At 30.8% G+C, this 24883-nt stretch overlaps 2 protein-coding genes across 4 annotated transcripts; both read left to right on the top strand.

Moving 5' to 3' along the window:
- The first annotated feature begins 510 nt into the window (after positions 1–510).
- On the top strand, positions 511–8393 carry LOC119607147 (PR domain zinc finger protein 15). 3 transcript variants are annotated; one of them, XM_037960947.1, is made up of 8 exons: positions 511–801; positions 1112–1350; positions 1672–2202; positions 2839–3137; positions 3205–3761; positions 3982–4391; positions 4461–5175; positions 5232–8393. In XM_037960947.1, exons 3-8 carry the CDS (start codon positions 1712–1714, stop codon positions 7062–7064), a joined length of 4305 nt encoding a protein of 1434 aa, XP_037816875.1. In that variant the 5' UTR covers positions 511–801; positions 1112–1350; positions 1672–1711; the 3' UTR covers positions 7065–8393. The 3 variants fall into 3 exon arrangements, with proteins under 3 accessions (XP_037816875.1, XP_037816874.1, XP_037816877.1); XM_037960946.1 differs by lacking the exon at positions 1112–1350 and having other exon boundaries at positions 512–801; XM_037960949.1 differs by lacking the exons at positions 511–801; positions 1112–1350 and adding an exon at positions 1358–1375.
- A 10514-nt stretch (positions 8394–18907) lies between these two features.
- On the top strand, positions 18908–19741 carry LOC119607152 (sarcocystatin-A-like). The gene is made up of 3 exons (XM_037960954.1): positions 18908–19119; positions 19217–19320; positions 19400–19741. The coding sequence occupies exons 1-3, from the start codon at positions 19048–19050 to the stop codon at positions 19596–19598; spliced, it is 375 nt and encodes a 124-aa protein (XP_037816882.1). The 5' UTR covers positions 18908–19047; the 3' UTR covers positions 19599–19741.
- Positions 19742–24883: the final 5142 nt, after the last annotated feature.

Below are 24883 nucleotides of genomic sequence, written 5' to 3'. Positions count from 1 at the left end.
ACAACTGGAGCGTTACTTAAGGATGATTTTTCATATACATACAAAGTTATTTTTTATGGAAAATATAGCCTAAGGTTTTTCCTAGGTATACTCTAACTGTATACTGAAATCCATGTTAACCGCTTCAGTAGTTTTGCCATAATTCAATCATGAAAAATAGACAAAAATACTTTTTTTTAAATATTGTCTACAGAAAATGTTCAAAAAAATCTATAAATTAAAATGATTTTCTTAATTTTCGAAAATATTTCGTTTTATAATTATTATTGAAAAGTTTTTTAATCCTTTTTATATTAAAATATTAACTTTAGGTATTTTTTCGCCATTATCATCCGGTAACACATTATTGCAATCAAATGACATGACTGGCATCACTGAAAATCGTTTCATCTTAGACATAAACCCATAAAACATATGGCAACTATATTGGACAAAATTGATAATGCCGTTGTATGTTACTATTGTTTTTAGTCTCTATAATATTTACAATAACCTAAAATTGTTTTAAAAACAATTATTTTTCCTTTCAAACAATAAACAAATAAATTTTCTTAACAAAAAAACAATTTTCTTCATCATCTGCCTTGAATTTAGCCGGAAAACCGCCTTATCTTTTATTTATTTTCCACCTTCCAATTCGATTAGTCCACTCTTGTTTTTTTATTCGTTTGTTTGATTGTGCACAAAACAAAATACAATGGCTGTCGTGTCAGTTGTCGTAGAATTCGTACGCAGTTTGCTACTTTTAGAAAAAAATTCTTAAAAATTTTGCCGTGTCGTGCAGTGAAATGTTATAAAATTGTAAGTTTTGCAAAAAAACTAAAGAAAAATTACCGTGAAAATTTTGCCATAAAAATAACCTCAAAATGTTTTAGAAAAAGGGAGGTTATAAAGTAAATGAAATACAAATACCCAAAAATTAATTTCTAAAAAAAAAGTAAAATTAAAACGTGCTTTTCTTAGTGGTCGCCTAGCGAGCACATGTGATGTAATCAAGATAAATGGCTACGCCTGACCCGTATTTGTACATTGGTGGAAATTTCTTTAATTATTTATGTTAGGTGTTAAATGCGGTGTTTGTGCTGAAAACAAAAATGTAAATAAATAAAAGGCATAACCTCATTTGGCCATAACCTTAAATGGCAATAAAATGGAAATTGGAACAAAAAAAAATATATTGCAATCTTCATAAACTTGGAATTATTAGTTAAACACCGATATATATGGATGATAAAGAAGAAGAGCAAATACACTTCGGCTAATTTGTTTCATATAAGAATTTTTCTCTGTGGCGGCTTTCGTTAGTGGAACAATAAGTCGTTAAGGCAGTGCTTATTTCGAATGTGGAATGTAAAGTGTGAAAGAGATAACTATAGTGTGTTAATGTTATTGGAAATTTTGTGTGTAAATGTTGCCATATTAAAATTGTAAAAAACATGTGTTTGTTGCTGTTGTTGTTGAATTTTCCTTTACCACCCATTTGTTGATTTTTCTAATTTGCTTTGCTGTTGTTGCTTAGAAAACATAAAAAAACAAACAAATTTTACAATTTAGTGCAACAACGTGTTTTTCTTTCGTTCTTAGTGTTTGTAGGGGGGCAATAAATAAATTAATATTTTATAAAATTCAACTTCAGTTTAAATACAAATATAAAAATTCCCCCTTTTTTAGTGCTTTCTCAATACGAAAATCAATTGTGCTTTAATTTATTATGGATAATCATGGCTATGGTGGCATACAGTGGATACAACACCACTCTAGTAATCACTCTTCCTCCCATACGGGAGATATGAAAACTGCTGGTCAGTTGCTAATCGATCCTCAGCCACCGCGTGAAGAGGATCTTATGGCCAGTGCCACCAATTCTTCTGGAGACTTTATGCACACCGAAGATGAAACGGACTCAGCAACTATTGCCCAAATTGCGGCTGAAAATCTTATATTTATGGCACGCGATGGTCAAATGATGACGGAAATTATAACAAATGCTACGACGGATGCCAACGGAACAGTGGTTGTGACTGCCAGTGATGGCGAACAAATTGACTGCGATAGCATTATGGAACAAGCTGCCTTAATTCAACAGCACGAAGATGCTGGTGGTGGAGTGTATAGTGTAGAACATTTTAGCGAGAATACACCGCAAATGGTAACAGAAGAGGTCATCACCGATGATTGGGTGCAGCATCAGGGAGAAGAAAGGTAAGTTTTGAGAATATGTTTAATTTGTGTGTAGTGAAAGTGTCTGATAAACTGAAGACAGACCCATATCGACGTTTCAAACCGTATCATTCGTCGAAAAAGTGAGATTTGAGTTTAAGCTCTAAAAGTTTGAATTTTTAAATCTATGAAAAAATAAACGCATCAAAGCTGTCAAAGTATTAATCTTAAAACACATAGATAATGTAAATATTAGAAAACTGAAAACGTTGTTATTACTCTTAGAAATTGTGTGGAGTTGTGGATTAAGGCAGTAACATCAGACACTTCCATTTTTATAAGGAAGCAGGTTTATATTGATTAGACAATAGGTTCTATTGTAAGAATGTAAGAATCTTGAAATGTTTTAGATTCTCTGCAGGATCCTCACATCTGTCCGCCTTTATTCAACGATTTAGTAAACCTTTGAAACGTTAATATGTCTGACGTTTCAAATTCTAAAAGATTAGAAGATTTTCCCATCCCTATTCAGGAAATGACAAAACCAAATTCATCGTTTTTAATGGAAACCCCTATAATATTTAGATATTCTTTTTTTTTTTTTTTTTTTTGAGATTATAGCTTTTTTTATATGTTAACTTCCAAATCGTTTCAAATAATAATATTTTTTTTATATAGAGTTGAAATACCAGCTGAACAAATAATTGGTTCAAGTTCTCAAGTGCTGCTCGATATTGAAGTGCCCCTGCCAACTGTACAAGATGAATATACTGCCCTGCGTCCGTATCCCTGTGACTTTTGTAGTCGACGTTTTCGTAAAAAAGCAAGTCTAATGAATCATATGGTGGCTCATCAAACAGACCGGCCACATTTGTGTAAATTATGTGGAGCCAGATTTCTAAGAAGACAAGATCTCATAAATCATCTAAAAGGACACGCAGAAGAGCCCACAGAACCGCAAATTGATGATAGTGATTGTAAGTAGAATGAGAAATAGATTATTAAAGAAAATTTTAATTAATAATTTTTATCATTTCACAATAGTCATACATTTTGTTACCGATACCACTTCTTCCTCACAACGCACTTCCAATGATCATTATTATGAACAAGATTGGAGTGTACCAGAAGATTCAGTAACTATACCAACAAAATCTAGTCGTAAACATCAACAACAACAATTACAACATATTACCTCCATTTCTAATCAACCAGTAATGATGGAAAATACTATAACAACAACCTCTTCTTGCATTACACAAGATGCAGTAACAACTCAGCAAACTACAACCGCGCCGCCCAGAGGACGTATAAGTCGTCTGAAGCCTAAAGAGGATACTTCCTATGTGGTTGAAGTAGCCAATAATTGTTCATCAAGTGAAATGATTATAACTTCGGCGTATAGCATTGTAGAGTGCGATACTTTGTCTGCCAATACGGCAGCTGTTAAACTGTCTCAGGATAATACACCCGCTCTGAATGAAAATGAAGAAGAACATAATGTTCTACACTATCCCGTAATAGACGATAGTAAACCATTTGTTTGTCAACAATGTGGTTTGGCATTTTCCCGGGAAAAAGCCATGTTAGCGCATACTAAGGTAAGTGCATTTATAAAATAGTATTTTTTTTAATTTGAAGAAAGTGATGTTTGAGTTCTAACAAACTTTTTTTATGTTTGAGGGCTGTGTGCTCAACCTTTCTATGTTACGACTAATAGCACAACCTTGAAATACAGCTGATTCTTAATTATTTTAAATATATATTTAAACCGTAAAAATGTGTAATAAATTTTATATATTTTTCTTTTTCTTAACATAGACCCATCGCAATGACTCCCCCTTTGAGTGCCCTCAATGTAACGAATTGTTTTGGGATCAAAATAGTTTACAGGATCATCAGAAAACCCATCAATTTGAAGAAAGTAACTCGGAATATGATCCCAATGAAGGCGAAGATGAAACACAAACAGAATCAGAGTCCGAACAACAATTATATGGTGAATTTTATTGTAGTGAATGTGGCATGTCATTTCATCGTCAGGATCTATTAAAACGACATGCTAAAAGTCATCCCTCAGGTAATACCGCAAACATTAGTCAATCTACAAATAATGGTTTGGAAAGTAGCAGTAGAGATCAACATTGTTGTAATACATGTGGAGAAACGTTTGCCGAGGCTTTAGATTTATTAGCACATGCTGAAATACATGCACGTTACCCGCCTTTTAAGTGAGTTTTTATCCTTTACATATTTTTTTTATTAAGGACAATTTTTATTTATTGGTATTTCTTAAACAGATGTGTCTTATGCGGTGAATCCTTTTTCGAAGAAACCACCATCAAAAAACATCTACAGTCACAGCATCCTAATGAAATCACTGAAAACTCTTGTATCTTATGTGGCAAAGAGTGTCGTGATCGCAAGGCTTTAATGAAACATGCCTGGGATCATTCACGTGAAAAATGTCACTCTTGCTCGAAATGTGGCAAAAATTTCCACAATAAAGCCCGCCTTAAACGTCACATGGCCTCACATCGTGATAAATCCGTTCAATGTGATGTTTGCCATGAAGAGTTTCCCGATGGTCGTACTCTATCCAATCATCGTCATTCACACAGTGCTACTTCGGCGGGAAAACTATTTCCCTGCCAAGAATGTGGTAAAACCTTTGGCTCTCGCAGTTCTCAGCAGATACATGTACGCATTCACACCGGCGAAAGACCTTATGGTTGTCGTTTTTGTTGGAAAGCTTTTGCTGATGGTGGTACACTGCGTAAACATGAACGTATTCATACGGGAGAGAAACCGTATGCCTGTTCCGTTTGTCCGCGTGCTTTCAATCAACGTGTTGTCTTGCGTGAGCATATACGTTCACATCATTCGGGTTTGGATGCTAAACGAGGAACTTATTACTGTACAGTTTGTGGTGCTGAGTTATCCTCATCGGGTGATCTAATACAACATTTAATACAACACAGTGATATGAATACTGCCATGCAAAGGCAACCCGTGGTTAGTTTTTTTATATATTTTATTTTACATTTTTAATTAAATTTTCTTTCTCGCAGACTGGTCCCCGCAAATATAAACGTCGACGCAAATTGAAGCCCCATGAACTGGCACGACTAAAGCGTGAGGTCAAACATAATGGTGGTACTGGCAGTGATATTGATTTATCCGATTTTGATATAGACAATGTAGACGATCTACTGGCAATGACAACAGACAGCAATACTGCCACTGAAACGGTAACAACCATAAATCAGGAACCAACAAACATCTCCCTACCGGGAAAAGCAACAAAGCGAAAAAATGCCTCCTCTACCTCTACCCCACACTCCGAAAGCAATAATAATAGTAAAACAAAAGCAGCCAGCAACAATAAGACCAACAAAACACACATTTTAGAAGATCAAGAAGACTTTGATTTAGATGTAGGTTTAGATGAGGGTAATGATGAAATTAAGAAACAACGTTATAATTCTTCAAGTAGTGATAAAATCTGGCCAACAAAACAGACTGATGACACATACAAAACCTTGCTGTCAAATTTAGAAACAACAACTTTGTTATCCAGCATAGACACCTTGGTGGTGGGACCCTCAACAAAATCCTCTTCCCATAGCCTAGAAAATAACACAATTGATCCTCAAGCTCGCCAAACAAAGCGTAAAATTAAGCAAGAGTCCAGCTCAACGGCTCAGAGAACTCAACAGGTGCAATTAACAAGAGCAGACAAAGATTCCTCTACTGCCACACATAGCAGAGGTCGTAAAAGTAAAACTGCCACCAACAAACAAAGCAAAGGACCACAAATGATACATACTGAAAAATCTACTATAACAACAACGTCAGACAATGCTGGGGGATCGGGCAAAAAGAAAACAAAATCAATTATTACCAGAACTCAAACTACAACTTTAGATTTACTGCCAAAAACTTCGGCCATAGTAGATGATTATGACATTATATCGCCTGCCTTGCAGCCACCAAAACAAATCAGCTCTAGTCCTTTGCATATAAAACAGGAACAAGATAATCACAATCACAATTATCACCATAACCAATCCCACCAACAACAGCCGCAGCATCATTTAATGAAAAATCCTCCAAATACAAATCACAGTACATCTGCCCGAACCCAGTCCAATACCCGCCATACAAACGCCAATGATCTCTATGATGCCCACTTATTGCTGGAGGCTTCATGTCTACGCAGCGATCTAGATGAAATTCTAAGATCACCCTCTAAGTCATCGGATAAATCACGTCAACGTTTTACCAGTGAATCATCTACACAATTTTTAGCCGAACAATCCGAAGAAGAGCAACATTTGATAAAAATTGAACCCACTTCGCCAGATCTGAGGGAAATCGTTAATGGAGCTAGTTCAGTTAGTACCAGTGCAGCACAAGCAGACCTGGAACTGGAAGTTACCAACAGTAAAAGTCGTAAAATTAATAAATCTTCTAGAATTTCGAAAACAAATCGTAAATTTTTAGCTTATCTGGCTGCTGATCTGAATAGTGATGAAACCTCTTCTAATCTTAACAAAAGAACTTCTTCAAATTCACTGCATACAATTCACTCCACAAAATCTGCACGCACTGAACCAGCTAAAACTTTAAAAACTGTTCAAAATCCCAGTACTACTACATCGTACTTGGACTACACCATGGTGGATACATTTAATACGGTTACAAGTTCCTCTGCGAATAATAACAATTCATTCTCTTCCATCTCGGCTGTAGTTTCGGCAGCCGATGCTTCTGCAGCGGCTCAGCAAAATTCCTCGGCGGCTGCTGTGCGTAAACCTCAGCGCTATTTTGAGTGTGAAATGTGTAGCGCCATATTTTCGGATCGTGCTCAACTATTGGACCATGTGCCCATACATATATAAACGCTTTTATATTATTACTACTGCAGATAAAACTACAAAACAATCATTATGCCACTAATGTTATTTATACTCGTTTATTGTAATCAATTGTTCTACAAACATAGGTCGGCATCAGAAAGAAATGTGCTAATTGCCTGTTCTATGGATTTATTTATTGAACTACAATTAGTATTTTTTTGTCAGATTTTGATTTTTTAAAAAAATTTAGGCGCGACCAATGTTTTAAAAAAACAACCACCACCATAGTGCCAACAATTCTTTTTTGTGTTCAATTTATATAAATATCTTTTTGCTTTCAAACTTTGCTTTTGATTTGCTTTTGATTTTGTAGATAATTTTTATTAGATTATTTTATTTAATTTTCTTTTCTTTCTTAATTGTATATTAAGTGCTACTATTTAAAATAATTTCCTTTAAATATGAAACGAAACACACATGTAATGTAGTTTTAGTTTTTAACTTTAGAAAAACCTTTCGTTACCTTTTATTTAGGGTAATTTATTTTATTTTAATTAATTCGCTAACAAAATTTAATTTGTTATTTTCTTTTTATTGATTTAAGCTGTAAACAAAGAAATTTTCAAATTTTGTTGCTTATTAATCTGTTAAACAGATTGTGTTTTTAATTAATATAATTCCCTTTTTTCTCTCAATATGAACAATAAAGAACAAAAACAATATTTTGTAAAATTAAAAAAAAAAAAAAATAATACCAATTGGAAATTATTGAAGAAACTTTTCTTAAGTCATTAAAAAAATTTAAAGGATAGATTGCGGATTTTTTTTATCATAATTCAATTATTAAATTTTCAAACAGTTAATGAAAACAAGTTTTAATTTAAAACAACAATTTTGAGATTATTCCTTTTTCATATTTAATGGTTGTCAAACTCATCATAGCATATCTACATAATTGTTTCTCTCAAATATGACCAGTTATAACTGTTATATGAAAAGTCAAAACTGTTTTATCCTCCTCATACCCTCTATAAAATATAGTTTACATTATCAAACATATGGTAACTCTTTACAATCCAATCGGAATTTTTGTCAGTCTCTTTTTGTTCTCGTTAAAATTCGCCGGTTTATAGTTTGCTCCAATATAATTAATATTTTTAATTATTTAAAGTTACTGAATCATAATAAATTTAGTGTTAAAATGATCAGTATTGATTATTCTATATAATTATTAAATAAAAAGATCAGTTACCAGCAATAGTAAAGTGAAAATTTAGAAAAAAGTTTGTGCAAATTTTCATACATCACGTTGTTAGTAATCGTGTAATGAAATTTTAATACAAGCCAAAAAAAAGAAGAAGAAAAACAAGATGTCGGTTAGAAAATGTCAGTTCATTAAATTATATTATAAAATAAATCCATTTATTATGAAAATAAAATATAAATTAAAAGAAAAGAAAGCTTTTTTAATAAATAAAGCATAATAATAATTTAAATTATAATTAAGTTAGCAAGTGCCTGTTAAAAGTTAATGCAATGTGAAAATATATGAAAAAGCAAAATGAAAAAGTAGTTAAAAATTATCAATATAATAATAGAGCTTTCCAATCAGGCATTCTTTCCAATGTTTCAAAGTTTGCACAAGAGCCTGGTTTTACAATGGCCTATCTTGAAAATAAAGTGAGTGTCTTATGTTTCCTCAGCTTCAAGATATCTCAGATCATCATATTTGGTAAGTGAATCACATTTATAAAATTATTTAAGTTTATATCATTTTCATTGGGATAAGCTTTTAAAGAAATAGATAGTTCAAAAATGAAGGGTGTGAAGTTAAATTCGTCTGCCAGATACGTCCCACATTACATATGTCAAATACGTTCCACATACTATAAAATTCGTTTTCAAATGAATTAAAATTTATTTTTTAATAAAACGAGCACCAAATAAAATGTTTTTTAAGAAATAAAGTAAAATTATATTAAAATATATTCAAAAAATTAATATATAAAATAAAAATTAGTTAAAATAATTTTATACTCGTCAAATATGGTAGTAAAATATAGAATTTTCAAATGCAAAAAACAGACACTTGGAGAAGACATGAATCGAGGTACCGGCAGAGTGGAAGTAGCCCAGGACTAGTTCTTTCCAAAAACATATAGTTTGTATGCAATTCCAGCTCTGGATAATTTTGAAAAATTTTTTGAAAAATCATCAAATTTTGCCAAAAATAATGGAATTTTCAAGTGGCTCCAAAGAGCATTTGGAGAAGACATGAATCGGGGTACCGAAAAACTGGAAGTAGCCCAGGACTAGTTCTTTCCAAAAATGTATAGTTTATATGCAATTCCAGCTCTGGATAATTTTGACGAATTTTTGAAAAATCATCAAATTTTGCTAAAAATAGTGGAATTTTCAAGTGGCTCCAAAGAGCATTTGGAGAAGACATGAATCGGGGTACCGAAAAACTGGAAGTAGCCCAGGACTAGTTCTTTCCAAAAATTTATAGTTTATATGCAATTTCAGCTCTGGATAATTTTGACGATTTTTTGAAAAATCATCAAATTTTTCCAAAAATAGTGGAATTTTCAAGTGGCTCCAAAGAGCATTTGGAGAAGACATGAATCGGGGTACCGAAAAACTGGAAGTAGCCCAGGACTAGTTCTTTCCAAAAATGTATAGTTTATATGCAATTCCAGCTCTGGATAATTTTGACGATTTTTTGAAAAATCATCAAATTTTGCCAAAAATAGTGGAATTTTCAAGTGGCTCCAAAGAGCATTTGGAGAAGACATGAATCGGGGTACCGAAAAACTGGAAGTAGCCCAGGACTAGTTCTTCTTAAAAATATATAGTTTATATGCAATTCCAGCTCTGGATAATTTTGACGAATTTTTGAAAAATCACCAAATTTTGCCAAAAATAGTGGAATTTTCAGGTGGCTCCAAAGAGCATTTGGAGAAGACATGAATCGGGGTACCGAAAAACTGGAAGTAGCCCAGGACTAGTTCTTTCCAAAAATATATAGTTTATATGCAATTCCAGCTCTGGATAATTTTGACGAATTTTTGAAAAATCATCAAATTTTGCCAAAAATAGTGGAATTTTCAAGTGGATCCAACGGGCATTTGGAGAAGACATGAATCGGGGTACCGAAAAACTGGAAGTAGCCCAGGACTAGTTCTTCTTAAAAATATATAGTTTATATGCAATTCCAGCTCTGGATAATTTTGACGAATTTTTGAAAAATCACCAAACTAAAACCAAACTAAACTATATATTTTTAAGAAGAACTAGTCCTGGGCTACTTCCAGTTTTTCGGTACCCCAATTCATGTGTTCTCCAAATGCTCTTTGGAGCCACTTGAAAATTCAACTATTTTTGCCAAAATTTGATGATTTTTCAAAAAATCGTCAAAATTATCCAGAGCTGGAATTGCATACAAACTATATGTTTTTGGAAAGAACTAGTCCTGGGCTACTTCCACTCTGCCGGTACCCCGATTCATGTCTTCTCCAAGTGTCTGTTGTTTGCATTTGAAAATTCTATATTTTACTACCATATTTGACGAGTATAAAATTATTTTAACTAATTTTTATTTTATATATTAATTTTTTGAATATATTTTAATATAATTTTACTTTATTTCTTAAAAAACATATTATTTGGTGCTCGTTTTATTAAAAAATAAATTTTAATTCATTTGAAAACGAATTTTATAGTATGTGGAACGTATTTGACATATGTGGTGTGGGACGTATCTGGCCGACGAATTTAACTTCACACCCTTTCAAAAATGTATGACTTAAAGAAAATGTTAGTTTAATATAATAAAGGGCAATAATTTATAGATAAACAAGTAAGAATGTACAGTCGGGTATGGCCGATCATATGATACCAGTGAGTTCGTTAAAAATGTTCTTTGCTAATAAATAAAGCATTTAATTAGTTGTTTGCCTTAAGATAAAAGGGGGTTAAATACGGGTTATGGTAAATATGGGCCTATCCTTATAAATTTTGTTAGAGAGATTTACGTCTAGATTTAAGATTTGGTCGTAATTTTCTGAAGTTAATTTTGTATGAGGCCCGATAATTACGAAAAGCATTATCATTTATATTTATATAAAACTAAGTTTTGTCTTTTAAAGACATACTAGAATATAATTATAAGCACAAAGGACCTATTCGAGTGGTGCGGTTGTATGAGGGCTAGACGACATAATGGACAGATTTTAATCATTTTACGTAGGATTCGTCCGTGAGTCAAAAGACATTTGCCAAATTTTAACAAATTATCACATGGACACAGACGAGCATAGCTAAATCACTCGGAGAGTGATTCTGAGCCGATTGGTATAAAATAAGGACCAATATTTTTGGGTGTTACAAACATCAGCAGTTTGATATTAAATATTAGTTTTTATAATAGAAAAAAATCTTATTAAAGCAATAGTCTCCAATGAAAGGAAAATTGTTAAAGAAACACTATCTATTGCTCAAAAATTATCTTTGTATCACATATAAATGGTTGTTGTTTTTCCGCCACAATATCAGTGTTGCCTGGAGCTTCAGGAAAAAAGAATAAATTGGTCTTAAAAAAGGCCAGAAAAAGCTAAAACGTTTAAACTTATTAAAACAAGTGAAAAATTACAGTCAATGAAATGATAACCTAAATAAATGTTTTTCAAAATGTCTAGAATGGCATTTTATCCAAAAGATACCAATTCTCATTTTAAATATTTATATTTGTAAATAATTCTGTTTACCAAACTTATTCTTTTTATCATAAAAATCGCTCCCTATGTTTGGATGGCAGTTATTACTGCCAGCAACCTCGATACATCCCGGATATTTTGGGTTATAAATCGACAAGTGAGTTTTTCATTGAAAGAATTCCATATTAATTTGGACCCTACGCGTGTCTAGAGGAAGAAGAAAAGGATACCACTGTTGATAAAACCTTACAAAGTTGTTACTGAAACGGCTTTAGAGATATGCAGAGCAGATCCCGTTCTGTCTAGCCTTGGCAGGCCATTAATGAAAGTAGAGTCGCTAGGCTATCGACAAAAATCCCAATATATTCCTATATATCACAATCAATACTCTTTCCATAAAGTGTTCATTATTCATTATGTCTAAAATAAACTTAACTTTAAAGGTTACAAATCTGAAAATTTTTCAAAATTTTCTTATAGCGAACTACTGAACACCTAGTGATCTGTTGTATAATTAAAATATAATTAAATTTTCAAATGAGAAGCCGGAAAAAAGCTAGAAAATAAACATAAATTTCTAGGCTAAATGATAAATAAAAGGCCTAACCTGGCAACACTGCACAACATATAAACTTATTTTTCTCAAAAAAGCCCAATAATAACTGCTATGTAAAAAATAAAAAACTGTTTTATCATCTCAATATTCTCTGTAAAAGGTAATAAACGGCTTTAGAGATATGCAGAGCAGATCCCGTTCTGTCTAGCCTTGGCAGGCCATTAATGAAAGTAGAGTCGCTAGGCTATCGACAAAAATCCCAATATATTCCTATATATCACAATCAATACTCTTTCCATAAAGTGTTCATTATTCATTATGTCTTAAATAAACTTAACTTTAAAGGTTTCAAATCTGAAAATTTTTCAAAATTTTCTTATAGCGAACTACTAAACACCTAGTGATCTGTTGTATAATTAAAGTATAATTAAATTTTCAAATGAGAAACTGGAAAAAAGCTAGAAAATAAACATAAATTTCGAGGCAAAATGATAAATAAAAAGCCTAACCTGGCAACACTGCACAACATATAAACTTATTTTTCTCAAAAAAGTCCAATAATAACTGCTATTTAAAAAAAATAAAAAACTGTTTTATCATCTCAATACTCTCTGTAAAAGGTAATAAACATTTCTTAACATATGGCAACTCTTTACAATCCAATCGGAATTTTTGTCAGTTTTTTATCCTCGTTAAAATTTTCCAGTTTATAGTTTGCTCTATTAAAATTAATAATTTCAATTATTAAAAGTTAATAAATTGTAATAAATTGTGTGTTAAAATGACTAGTATTGATTATTCTACATAATTATTAAATAAAAAGTTTCGAAAACTTCAATAGTAAAGTGAAAATTTAGAAAAAAGTTAGTGCAAATTTTCATACATCACTTTGTTGTGGTCGTCTAGTGAAATGTTAATACAAGGCAAAGAAGAAGAAGAAAAAAAGATGTCGGTTAGAAAATGCCAATGCAGTAAATTTAATATAAATGTGTACATTTAATACAGTTTAATACGAAAAGTAGGAAGTAAAATACATACATACATGTAAAAAAAAGTTTTACTAAATAAAGCAAAATAATAGTTTATATTCTATTTGTGCCTTAATTTTAATAAAAAAGGAAATAACATCAATAAAAATACACATTTTATAATTTGTGTAGAGCCTTTTTCAATGTTTGTAGAAGAGTCTGGTTTTATAATGGTCCATTTTGGTTGTGTTTTCTTGTTTTAATAATTGTCTAAAAAGTGTTAATTTTAATTATTTACTGTTTCATCAGCTCCAAGATATCTCCGATCATCAATGTAAGTAAATCATACATATTTGCAAAACTACTTAAATTTATAAAAAAATAGAACATTTGATAAAAATTTCATTGGGAAAAGTTATTAAAGAAATATTTTATCAAGATTCAAAATTTATTTTAATTTCCATCAGCTTACTATATGCTCAATAATAACTAGTATGTGAAAAGAGAAAACTGTTTTATCTTCATAGCTTCTATAAAAAAAACAGTTTTCAAACATATGGTAACTCTTTACAAACCAATCGGAATTTTTGTCAGTCTCTTTTTGTCTTCGTTAAAATTCGCCGGTTTATAGTTTACTCCAAATAAATTTAATATTTTTAATTATTAAAAGTTAAAAAATCATAGTAAATTTAGTGTTAAAATGATCAGTATTGATTATTCTACATTATTAATAAATAAAAAGTTCAGTTAACAGCAATAGTAAAGTGAAAATTTAGAAAAATGTTTGTGCAAATTTTCATACATCATGTTGTTAGTGGTTGTCTATTGCCTTGTTAATACAAGGCATAGAAAGAAGAAGAAAAAATATGTCGGTTAGAAAATATCAGTGCAATATTAAATGCAAAGGCATTTATGTATTTAGTTTTATAAAAAATTAGGCAAATAAAATATAAAAATATAAAAGTTAATGTAATGTGAAAAGATGGATGGAAAAGAAAAAGTCGGTACCATTTTAATAAAAATATAATTGTGCTTTCCAATAAAAATATAATGGAGAGCTTTCCAATGTTCCATAGTTTAAAGAAGTGTTTGTTTTACAAAAGACCATCTTAGAAATATGTAAAGTGTTTGAGATTATAAAATCCTTTTTATTATTTGCCTTATTTCAATAATTGTTTAAAAATGTGTTATTTGTTTATGTTTCATCGGCTTCAAGATATCCTACAACATATTGGGTAAGTGAATCACATTTTTAAAAGAACTTAAGTTTATACAAGTATAGAACATTTGATAATAATAATTTTCATTGGTTAAAGTTTAAAGAAATATTTTTACCAATGTTAAAAAATTGGTTGCTAAAAGTTAATTAAAAACGCTTTAAACCATTATCATTAACAATATTTACTAATTTTGACAATACAACAACATTTTTAACTTCATAAGTAATCGCATAAAAATATCTGTGTAAAAAATGGTAAAAATGTTTAAAAGCAAATTGTACGTTATTTTTTCTGCCACATTTAAATTACATTACGGAACAAAATATAATAAATGTGTATTATTTTAAATAAATTTCTTGTACATAAACAGGCATAAAAGGGACATATTTACGTATATGAATTGTTAATTTTGAAAGTATCGTGAGTCCAATGGTTGAAATGAGATATATGTAGAAGGTTTTAAATTTTAATGTTTTTAAAAAGATGTGTGCCAAAGACAATTTGCAATTTACATATGTGTTCTAAAATGTATTAAAATGTTCAGATTCCATAAAACTTTTATTATAAACTTGAATGGAATATAGGTACCACAATTCTCTAATTTATAATTTTCTCTTAAAAATTAGAATAGTTATCCTTAAACCCATTGTTTGGAATGTGGAGTCACACTACTTTCAAAATTAACAGTTCATACATACTACATACATACATATGTATATAAATATCATTTTACTTATTAAAAAAATCCATCATTTAACATCGATGTTTATTACATTGTAAAATGATTCTTACGGCTTTTTCAATAACAGCGCTTTTGAGGCTTCAATATTGTTCTCAGCAGAGTTATTGTCGGGAACTAATAAAATACTTTCCTCATTGGCGTTATCATCCAATTTAATTTCTTCTCTTGGGTCATCAAAATTCCAATAAAAAAAATAACACTAAATAATTGTTGATTTGTAAATATACATGCAGTAAATTGTGTGTATAGGATTTTTAAAAATACAAAACACTTGTAATAAATACAAAAAAACTTCAAAATTACTGAGCTTAAGGTGAATGATACCGAAATAATAAAATAAAAACATAATAAAAACTTCATTCATACGTAAATAAAACCAAAATTCCCATAAAAAATGTGTTATTCGTACTATCGAACAGAAAAATTGTGACTTTATTCGTACTATAGAGTAGACAATGCAACAATTTTGCCATTCGTATTATTGGATATTCGTAATAAAGAGTATAAGTACTATTGGAAGTCCACTGTACTTACACAGTGAGACAAAATCGAAATACCTGGGAAGTGATACTTTTTTTCTGAAAGATGGATCCGAGCAGAACAAGAATCTGTTTTCGAAATTTCCATAACACCTCCAAAATCTTAAAAGTCACTAACTTAGTTGAATCTTAACCGATTTTAAATTCGAACGGATTTAGAAAGCAGAAGATGAGGCCTTTAAATTGATATATATGATGTTTAAGATTCAACTAAGTTACTGACATTTAAGTGCTATATAAAACCAGTTTTTATCTGTATCTCAAGATTTTGGAGGTGTTTGGGAAATTTCAAAAACAGATTCTTGTTCTACTCGGATCCACCTTTCAGAAAAATAGTATCACTTCTCCAGGTATTTATTTTTGTCGCATAGTGTTATCAATGCTCTGTAGAAAGCAAAAACCGTTTTTTCTCTTCATACCCTCTATAGGTAAAAAAGACAGTTAACACATTTTATAAGTGAAACAAAAAATCGAGTTTTTGCGTTTTATGAAAAGTTGACTTTTTGACATTGTGTTTTATGAATAGCCTTGAAACGACTTTATTTGGATTATACCGGTCTTGTTTGTAGTAAATGAGCAATATGTAATGGGAAAGTTTAAGAAACAATATTCAAGATGAATTTATTTTAGAATTTTTTTTAGATAAAAACAAAAATTTAATGTTTAATGTTGAAACTCTACTAAGATATCATTCCATATCCAGGGGATTATTGTTCGCGCCAGGCAATAATAGTATACGTTTAATATAGTGTAGCCACAACATTGGCAAAAATGTGGATCGTAAAAAGGGAAATACCAGATTGTTAAGGTATAGATAAATAAATTAATAACCCCCACAACCATTAATGAAACGGCATTATCATATTAAAAGTTTCTATTTCCTCTTGTGTGATTGTGGCAAATTCTAAAAAATACAAATAGTCTGGTAATTTTCTTCAAGATATAGGAAACTATACAATAAACATGACTAATATGGACACCTTATGTAAAGGCACAGGGTATACTAAAAAACTATTTCCCTCTCTTTCGCACAAAACGATTTCAATGATTTTTTTAGCTGTATTTTATATACTTCTTCTCACCAAACAATTTCAAAATCAAACAAAAGCTGATTTTAGACTTTTTTAAATGTTAAAAGTGACACCTCTGTATACTTTGTGGTAAAGGTTTAACGTCATGTTAATTTTAAATAAAGACAGATTATTTTCGTGTTGACTTTAATATGATTTTAAAACAGATGTTAAGAAATAAATTTTATGTTTCATAATTATAAGAACAATTATTTGTACAAATATTTTTCAAGAGTAATACATTTCTGGATTTACTATTTATTCATATCTGGAAGTTTTCCGCTATTTTTTATTTTAATGTTTCATAATTATAAAACCAAATTAATTAAAATTGCAATTTAGTAGAGCATAAATCTTGGATATACATACATAATTGGTTCTAAAATAAAGAAACAATTTTGTTTTCGATATGCCATTTAGATTAAGTACATCTGATCCTGAAAAAGGTAAAATTTTGGCCTTAAAAGAGCAACTTTTTAAATATAAAGAAATTGCTCGGAATTTGGGTAGGATTGTGAATGTTGCCTGAAAATTATGGATAAACCAAGAGGTTAGGGCGACAAAAAACACTTCCCATAGAGAAATACCCAATATTAATCGCAAAGAGAACAATTCAATTTAAAAAATATAAATACAAAATGTTCTTATAATTCTGAAACACACCTTATGTACTAAATATGTTTAAATATCATTATATCCCAAGATTAGTTTTATGGTTACAAAAAACATCATATTTATTAGCAAAGTTTACACATGTTTTTATCACTTAAAATTTGTTTTCTTAATTTTTAATTAAATTTCTTAAATATCAAATTCTAGCTGTATATAAACTAATTTTATTGCTTATGTGTTACGTAGTACTGTACGTTTTGTGTATTGTACTTATTTACTATTAAAAATGAATATACTATTATTAGTATTGTTTGTTAAGTGTTTCCCTTCAACTATTTAAAGTTACATTTCTGGATAGTAATTAGGTAGAATAATTAAAATTAACAGGTAAAAGATCTCTAAATACTATATATAGGTAAATAACAACATTAATATACAAAACTAACGAAATATAGTTAGTTTGAAAGGAGGATGTATACACATCAAATCCGAAGAAATACACCTAGGCCTCTATCGGGCCTATTGTGCGCTCCTTAACCAGTGCCTCAGGTGGGAATCGATCCCACCACCTCCGGTCTACCAGACTAGAACACTAACCACTAACCTACCGGAGGCAACGAAATGTAAGTTTTCCTTATTCATTTATTATCTATTTGGATTGATTAAAAAATTGAACTAACTGGCACAATTTTTACCATGATTAGTCATCTAGTGGATGTGTTTGAATCCTACATTTTCTTTATACATTTAATATCTATTTGGATTGATTAAAAAATTGAACTAACAGGCACAATTTTTACCATGATTAGTCATCTAGTGGATGTGTATGAATCCTACATTTTACTTATGCTTTTTTCATGTTATAAATGCAATCTCGGTACCAAAAGTGTTTGTGGTATACAATCAATATAATGTATACAGATATATGCATGTCTCGGATAAAAATCCACAAACTTTTTTCCATAAACGCCTTTAAGGCAGAACGGCCTTAAATAGTATAATATAGATCTATAAATAATATATCTATTTTGTAGGTTATAGTAAAACTGTACAAGATGCTTTCGATAGGTTAGTTCGATTCCCACCAGAGACCAACTAACTAAGTAACAAACTAACTAGGTATCTATTTATACCTCTATGTTCTTTACTTCGATGATCACATGGAAGGAGTTTCCATGTAATTATAATCTTTTTGTAAAATTTGACTTGCTGTTCAGTTTATTTTCTCAATAAAGTGTGAAAAACCCTTTCCCACTACCTAAGTCTACGAAAACTACCTAACGAATACTTAAGAAAAAATAATTTCATCTCTCTCTAGAAGATTAAATAAATTGATTATTATATATTTACAGAAATACCGGCATATAAATATACATACATACATACGAATGTAAGTATTTATGTAGTAGATAATGTTTATTATAAAAATAAACACAGATTTATGTTTGAGTCGAATGCTTAAATACTCTCTAGTTGTACTCACTTTCCATCAGTTGTTGACAATCGTTCAACAGTCGAAGAGTACGTTCAGTGAAATTGATTTTCTACAAAAAATATTGTTTTTGTTTATTAAACAAAGAAAAATTAAAATATCAAAAATACAATGTTTAGCACTAAATTATTTGTAGTATTATTCGCTCTAACTGTAACCATTGTCAACGCAATGCCGAATGAGGTAAGATGTATTTAAAAATATTAAAACAATAACTGCGTAAATGAATAAAAAACAAGAAACATTAAAATAACTAATTTATAATACATTATGATTTCAGGAACAGATAGTAGGTGGTGTTCACCCCACTGATTTGAAGAAAGCTGAAGAACAACTAAATGCATCTTTAGCTAAATTAGCTGCTGGCGACGGTCCAAATTACAAGTATTTACTACATTATGAAAAATATTCCATATTATATTAACTGATAATGAATTCTTTGTTTTTGTTATTAATGTCATAGACTTGGTAAAATTTACTCGGCTGAGACACAAGTTGTTGCTGGCACCTTAACTAAAATTGTGGCCGATCTTGTGGATGCTGAAGGCAAGACCAAGAAATGTAATGTTTCCATCTGGAGTCGTCCTTGGTTGCCCAATGGTATTGAGGTCACTTTTGAGTGTGATGGTGAAGACAAAGTTGTCAAGAAACACAGTGCTTAAAAGAGGGCATCTCTTATGATGTGTAAAGAGAAATTGTGATAAAGATTTCCTTTTATTCCACATACAAACAAAATAATTAATCGTTTCTTTTTATATGAATAATAAACTACTGAGTCATAAAGTATAATTGATATTAAACTTAATTTACATGTATTTATTATTTAATTTATTGATGAACGGAACTTATGTCTACAAAGAATATTTTTGTAAAACGTTTATTGAACTTGTAATTGTTTGAATACGTTGCATTTTTTAAATTTTTTTTGTTGATTTATAAAAAATCCTTAAATTATACACAAAAAAACAATATTTTGTATAGTTTTGATAGAATTTATACCGCAATATCTTTTTTGATTTTTTTTAATAGTTATCAATTCTGCTAATCCCCTGATTACTAATTTCGAGAATTAATTCTTAGAGATTTCAATATAGTAGAAATAATTACAAAAATTTATTTTATAGCTTTACTTGTGTTTTTAATTCAGTTATGAGCGTTAAAGTAAATTTCTGAAGGGAACCTTATTGGATGCAAAAATTTTTGCCCTCTATCTTCTACTGTTTCTCGAAACACAGGTAGACGGACGGACTTGACTAAATCGTCTTAGAATCTGTGTATGTCTTCATATTAGAACGGCTCCAAAAAAAGTAAAATAATATAAAAAAATGGTCTTAAAAACAAGTAAGAAATTATAGTCGGGCGTGGCCGACGATATGATACCCTACACCAGTTATGAATATTAAATGTGATTTATTTTTCGTAATAAAGCATTTATCTTCAATATTCCCTTGTTCCGATACATTTAAGCAATTTATGGATGAAAAACTAATTTTCTGAAAGAGGCTTTATATGGGGGCTAGAAGCAAATATGGACCAAGCCCGATAAAATTTTGTGAATATATTTATATTGACATAATATTTTAAGGGTGTGAAGTTAAATTCGTCGGCCAGATACGTCCCACACCACATATGTCAAATACGTTCCACATACTATAAAATTCGTTTTCAAATGAATTAAAATTCATTTTTTAATAAAACGAGCACCAAATAAAATGTTTTTTAAGAAATAAAGTAAAATTATATTAAAATACATTCAAAAAATTAATATATAAAATAAAAATTAGTTAAAATAATTTTATACTCGTCAAATATGGTAGTAAAATATAGAATTTTCAAATGCAAAAAACAGACACTTGGAGAAGACATGAATCGGGGTACCGAAAAACTGGAAGTAGCCCAGGACTAGTTCGTTCCAAAAATGTATAGTTTATATGCAATTCCAGCTCTGGATAATTTTGACGAATTTTTGAAAAATCATCAAATTTTGCCAAAAATAGAGGAATTTTCAAGTGGATCCAACGGGCATTTGGAGAAGACATGAATCGGGGTACCGAAAAACTGGAAGTAGCCCAGGACTAGTTCTTTCCAAAAATGTATAGTTTATATGCAATTCCAGCTCTGGATAATTTTGACGAATTTTTGAAAAATCATCAAATTTTGCCAAAAATAGTGGAATTTTCAAGTGGCTCCAAAGAGCATTTGGAGAAGACATGAATCGGGGTACCGAAAAACTGGAAGTAGCCCAGGACTAGTTCTTTCCAAAAATGTATAGTCTATATGCAATTCCAGCTCTGGATAATTTTGACGAATTTTTGAAAAATCATCAAATTTTGCCAAAAATAGTGGAATTTTCAAGTGGCTCCAAAGAGCATTTGGAGAAGACATGAATCGGGGTACCGAAAAACTGGAAGTAGCCCAGGACTAGTTCTTTCCAAAAATGTATAGTTTATATGCAATTCCAGCTCTGGATAATTTTGATGAATTTTTGAAAAATCATCAAATTTTGCCAAAAATAGTGGAATTTTCAAGTGGCTCCAAAGAGCATTTGGAGAAGACATGAATCGGGGTACCGAAAAACTGGAAGTAGCCCAGGACTAGTTCTTTCCAAAAATGTATAGTTTATATGCAATTCCAGCGCTGGATAATTTTGACGAATTTTTGAAAAATCATCAAATTTTGCCAAAAATAGTGGAATCTTCAAGTGGCTCCAAAGAGCATTTGGAGAAGACATGAATCGGGGTACCGAAAAACTGGAAGTAGCCCAGGACTAGTTCTTTCCAAAAATGTATAGTTTATATGCAATTCCAGCTCTGGATAATTTTGACAAATTTTTGAAAAATCATCAAATTTTGCCAAAAATAGTGGAATTTTCAAGTGGCTCCAAAGAGCATTTGGAGAAGACATGAATCGGGGTACCGAAAAACTGGAAGTAGCCCAGGACTAGTTCTTTCCAAAAATGTATAGTTTATATGCAATTCCAGCTCTGGATAATTTTGACGAATTTTTGAAAAATCATCAAATTTTGCCAAAAATAGAGGAATTTTCAAGTGGATCCAACGGGCATTTGGAGAAGACATGAATCGGGGTACCGAAAAACTGGAAGTAGCCCAGGACTAGTTCTTTCCAAAAATGTATAGTTTATATTCAATTCCAGCTCTGGATAATTTTAACGATTTTTTGAAAAAGCATACAATTTTGCGCAAAATGTAGGTAGTTTCACGTCGATACTATTATTCTTATTATGAAAAACATTTCAAAAATCAACTTCTGTTGCTCAATATTTGATATTTGATTTGAATTTTCGTTAACAGTTTTTACGTGTAAAAACTTTTGTTAATATTAAATATCACTCAATGAACTCTTTTTAAAGAATTATCTTGACTGCAGTTCAAAATTTCATTTTGTGAATAAATAATGAGAGTGATGGAGGTAGCAAAATATTGTTGTAAGTTTTCCATGAAAATTATGCATATTTTATTGCTTCGCTGCCAATAGGTTTGATCGTTTTGGGCGCTGTTAATTTGTTGTTGGGATCGCCGTTTTTTATATATGATTTTTGTAATTTGTTTATGACAGCACAATTTTTTTCTGTTTTTATATTCTCAGGTAATAATAATGTAAAAATAGAGTCCCTTCGACACTACTTGACCGTTCGCGCGTAGTGAACTACCACGATAACCATTCTCAGGTAATATTTTTCGTATTCGTTGTGAAAATTGAAAAAAACTCTACAATAACTCAAAAAAATTAAGCAATTGTTTGAGAAAATTCGCAAAATGTCAACCCAGTTGTCTTTCCTTTTGTGAAATCTTTGATTTTTAGGACTTATTTCTAATTTTCAATGACTTTATCTTGAAAGTCAAATGAATAGTGAAATTCAGTTGAATTTCTAGAAATTAAAAATTTTAAAAGATTTCATAAAAACACTAGTAAAGGTGAAATATTTTGTAATTCTTTGCGAATATTGGGAAATGTCTTAAAAAAGTCCTGGGCAACTTCCAGTTTTCCGGTACCCCGATTCATGTCTTCTCGAAATGCTCTTTGGGGCCACTTAAAAATTCCACTATTTTTGGCAAAATTTGATGATTTTTCAAAAATTCGTCAAAATTATCCAGAGCTGGAATTGCATATAAACTATACATTTTCGGAAAGAACTAGTCCTGGGCTACTTCCAGTTTTTCGGTACCCCGATTCATGTCTTCTCCAAATGCTCTTTGGAGCCACTTGAAAATTCCACTATTTTTGGCAAAATTTGATGATTTTTCAAAAATTCGTCAAAATTATCCAGAGCTGGAATTGCATATAAACTATACATTTTTGGAAAGAACTAGTCCTGGGCTACTTCCAGTTTTTCGGTACCCCGATTCATGTCTTCTCCAAATGCTCTTTGGAGCCACTTGAAAATTCCACTATTTTTGGCAAAATTTGATGATTTTTCAAAAATTCGTCAAAATTATCCAGAGCTGGAATTGCATATAAACTATACATTTTTGGAAAGAACTAGTCCTGGGCTACTTCCAGTTTTTCGGTACCCCGATTCATGTCTTCTCCAAATGCTCTTTGGAGCCACTTGAAAATTCCACTATTTTTGGCAAAATTTGATGATTTTTCAAAAAATCGTCAAAATTATCCAGAGCTGGAATTGCATATAAACTATATATTTTTGGAAAGAACTGGTCCTGGGCTACTTCCAGTTTTCCGGTACCCCGATTCATGTCTTCTCGAAATGCTCTTTGGGGCCACTTAAAAATTCCACTATTTTTGGCAAAATTTGATGATTTTTCAAAAAATCGTCAAAATTATCCTGAGCTGGAATTGCATATAAACTATATATTTTTGGAAAGAACTGGTCCTGGGCTACTTCCAGTTTTTCGGTACCCCGATTCATGTCTTCTCCAAATGCTCTTTGGAGCCACTTGAAAATTCCACTATTTTTAGCAAAATTTGATGATTTTTCAAAAATTCGTCAAAATTATCCAGAGCTGGAATTGCATATAAACTATACATTTTTGTAAAGAACTAGTCCTGGGCTACTTCCAGTTTTTCGGTACCCCGATTCATGTCTTCTCCAAATGCTCTTTGGAGCCACTTGAAAATTCCATTATTTTTGGCAAAATTTGATGATTTTTCAAAAAAATTTTCAAAACTATCCAGAGCTGGAATTGCATACAAACTATATGTTTTTGGAAAGAACTAGTCCTGGGCTACTTCCACTCTGCCGGTACCCCGATTCATGTCTTCTCCAAGTGTCTGTTTTTTGCATTTGAAAATTCTATATTTTACTACCATATTTGACGAGTATAAAATTATTTTAACTAATTTTTATTTTATTTATTAATTTTTTGAATATATTTTAATATAATTTTACTTTATTTCTTAAAAAACATTTTATTTGGTGCTCGTTTTATTAAAAAATAAATTTTAATTCATTTGAAAACGAATTTTATAGTATGTGGAACGTATTTGACCTATGTGGTGTGGGACGTATCTGGCCGACGAATTTAACTTCACACCCTTTAATATTTTATTGTGCTGAATTTCATCGCGATATTTGTGTTTATAAGCTAATTTGGGACATTCAAGTAATTTTCTGAAGGGGACTTTGTATGGGAGCTAGGGTCAAATGTGGCCCGATCTTTATGAAATTTGGCAGGGTCATCAAGACTTCTATAAAACTTAGTTGTGCCGTATTTTATCGATATATCTGTATATTTAACATAATTATGAGCTCAAAAGCCCTTTTTGGGGGGTTCTGTTGTATGGGGGCTAGGTGAAATAATGGACCGATTTTAACCATTTTCAAATAAAACGTGCGTGCAAAATTTCATCCAATTATCTTGAAAATTGCTACCTGTACCTTGCGACAAACAAGATTACAGGTTTTTATAAAAAGTTTAATAATATCTTAAATAAAATAAAAATATAATTACAATTAATTAAATTGAAA

This window comes from Lucilia sericata, unplaced genomic scaffold (genome assembly GCF_015586225.1).
Source record: "Lucilia sericata isolate MDLA Ls3-8-SP2 unplaced genomic scaffold, ASM1558622v1 Contig000664F_arrow, whole genome shotgun sequence".
Classification (NCBI taxonomy): domain Eukaryota; kingdom Metazoa; phylum Arthropoda; class Insecta; order Diptera; family Calliphoridae; genus Lucilia; species Lucilia sericata.
The sequence above is the reverse complement of the archived record's forward strand: the minus strand, read 5'-3'. Positions and strand labels throughout refer to the sequence as shown.

Bases quoted from the DNA above. Each gene is read 5' to 3' on its own strand.
- LOC119607147 (XM_037960947.1), top strand. From the start codon at position 1,712: ATGGATAATCATGGCTATGGTGGCATACAGTGGATACAACACCACTCT. The intron at 3,762-3,981 runs GTAAGTGCATTT...TTCTTAACATAG, and splicing joins CCATGTTAGCGCATACTAAG to ACCCATCGCAATGACTCCCC. The intron at 5,176-5,231 runs GTTAGTTTTTTT...TCTTTCTCGCAG, and splicing joins CCATGCAAAGGCAACCCGTG to ACTGGTCCCCGCAAATATAA.
- LOC119607152 (XM_037960954.1), top strand. From the start codon at position 19,048: ATGTTTAGCACTAAATTATTTGTAGTATTATTCGCTCTAACTGTAACC. The intron at 19,120-19,216 runs GTAAGATGTATT...TTATGATTTCAG, and splicing joins TCAACGCAATGCCGAATGAG to GAACAGATAGTAGGTGGTGT. The intron at 19,321-19,399 runs GTATTTACTACA...TTAATGTCATAG, and splicing joins GGCGACGGTCCAAATTACAA to ACTTGGTAAAATTTACTCGG.